General features: G+C 64.5%; 1 protein-coding gene across 1 annotated transcript in view; it reads right to left on the minus strand.

Annotated features, from left to right (window-relative positions):
• Positions 1-1293, minus strand: part of LOC104291146 (B-cadherin-like) — a 3275-nt gene extending 1982 nt beyond the window's left edge. The window contains exons 1-5 of the mRNA XM_009890346.1: positions 1252-1293; positions 746-901; positions 530-674; positions 278-453; positions 120-209 (exon numbers count right to left, since the gene is read on the minus strand). Coding sequence (XP_009888648.1) covers positions 120-209; positions 278-453; positions 530-674; positions 746-901; positions 1252-1293 — 609 coding nt within the window. The remainder of the gene's footprint in view (positions 1-119; positions 210-277; positions 454-529; positions 675-745; positions 902-1251) is intronic.
• Positions 1294-1356: the final 63 nt, after the last annotated feature.

Here is a 1356-nt window from a genome sequence, read left to right on the forward strand (position 1 = left end):
CGTGGGTGCCGTGGCGGCTGGGCACGTGGGGGCTGCCAGGAGCAGGCGGTAGCTTCACCATGGTCTAACCCTGCCCGTCCGCCTGCTGGCGCGGCACACGGGTGGGCTTGGTGCCTCACCTGCACTTTGATGAGCACGGTGGCGGTGGCCTGCAGCCCATACCCTTCCACATCTGCCACCTGGACATCCAGTGTGTATTCAGGGACCACCTGCAGCGAGAGGTTGTGTCACCCCTGAACGGGGTTGGGGGGTGGCAGGGGCTGTGCCCGGGGCTCACCTGTGCCACCAACCCCACTGCAGCCACAGAGATCACCCCGGTGCCGCTGTTGATGGCAAACATGTGGGGCTGGGGATGGTCTGGCCTCTGGCGTAGGATGGAGTAGACCACGACCCCGTTGGTGGAGCTCACCGCGTCGTCTGCCTCTGTGCCCAGCACCCGCAGCACAGGGGTGCCTGGGAGCGGGTGGTTATTGGTGACATCTCCCCCATTCCCCCAGCACTGCCTCCTGCTTGGCGGCATCGGTCTCACCTGGCTCAGCCCACTCCGGCACGGTGCCACGGAAAACCGCCTCAGTGAAGACAGGCCGGTTGTCATTCTGGTCTGTCACGGTGATGATGATCTCCATGGGGTCCTCCACAGGCTGCCCGTTGGCTGACACAGCGTGGGAGAAGAGCTACAAAGGGCACTGTCAACCCATGCACAGCCCTGGGGACTGTCCCCTCCCCATCCTGGCCACCCACTCACGATGTATTTGTCGATCTCCTCTCGGTCCAGTGGTTTTGTCACCTCCAGCCACCCCGTCTCGCGCTCAATGGTGAAGACACCCACGGGGTAGCTGTCCGCCCCCTGCCCCGTGATGCTGTAGAAAACCTTGATCTCCTTGTCCTTGGTAGATTTGATCTGATGGCAAGACAGAGGTGGGGTTAGAGGGGTCCCAGTGCTCCAGGGACTGCCCTGCCCTGCACCCCGTCCCTGCAAGGCCATGTACCTGCACCAGCTTCTTGGGGAAGGGCCCCGATCGTTCTCGGGGCAGTTGATGGGGGGGATGACCCAGTCTCTCTTCTGCCGCCGGAGGCCATGGCCGGGCTTGGGGAAGGTCAGCACGTCAGGCGCCGCGTCCTACAGGGACGGAAAGCAGGCCTGAGGGGCTGGGGAGGGGCAGAGCTCTGCCCAGGGGACTGCACAGGGGCTGTCCTGCTGTCCCCCTCAAAGACTCACAGCGTTCCCCAGCCCCATCGGGATGGTCCTACCGGCAGGAAGAGGAGGAGAAGGGCGAGGGTGCAGGGCAACATGGCTCCGGCTGCACTGGCATTCCCCTGGGCACCAGCTGAGGACCTGCCCTGCAGCCAGCCGTG

Source organism: Charadrius vociferus, unplaced genomic scaffold (assembly GCF_000708025.1).
Source record: "Charadrius vociferus isolate BGI_N301 unplaced genomic scaffold, ASM70802v2 scaffold358, whole genome shotgun sequence".
Lineage (NCBI taxonomy): Eukaryota > Metazoa > Chordata > Aves > Charadriiformes > Charadriidae > Charadrius > Charadrius vociferus.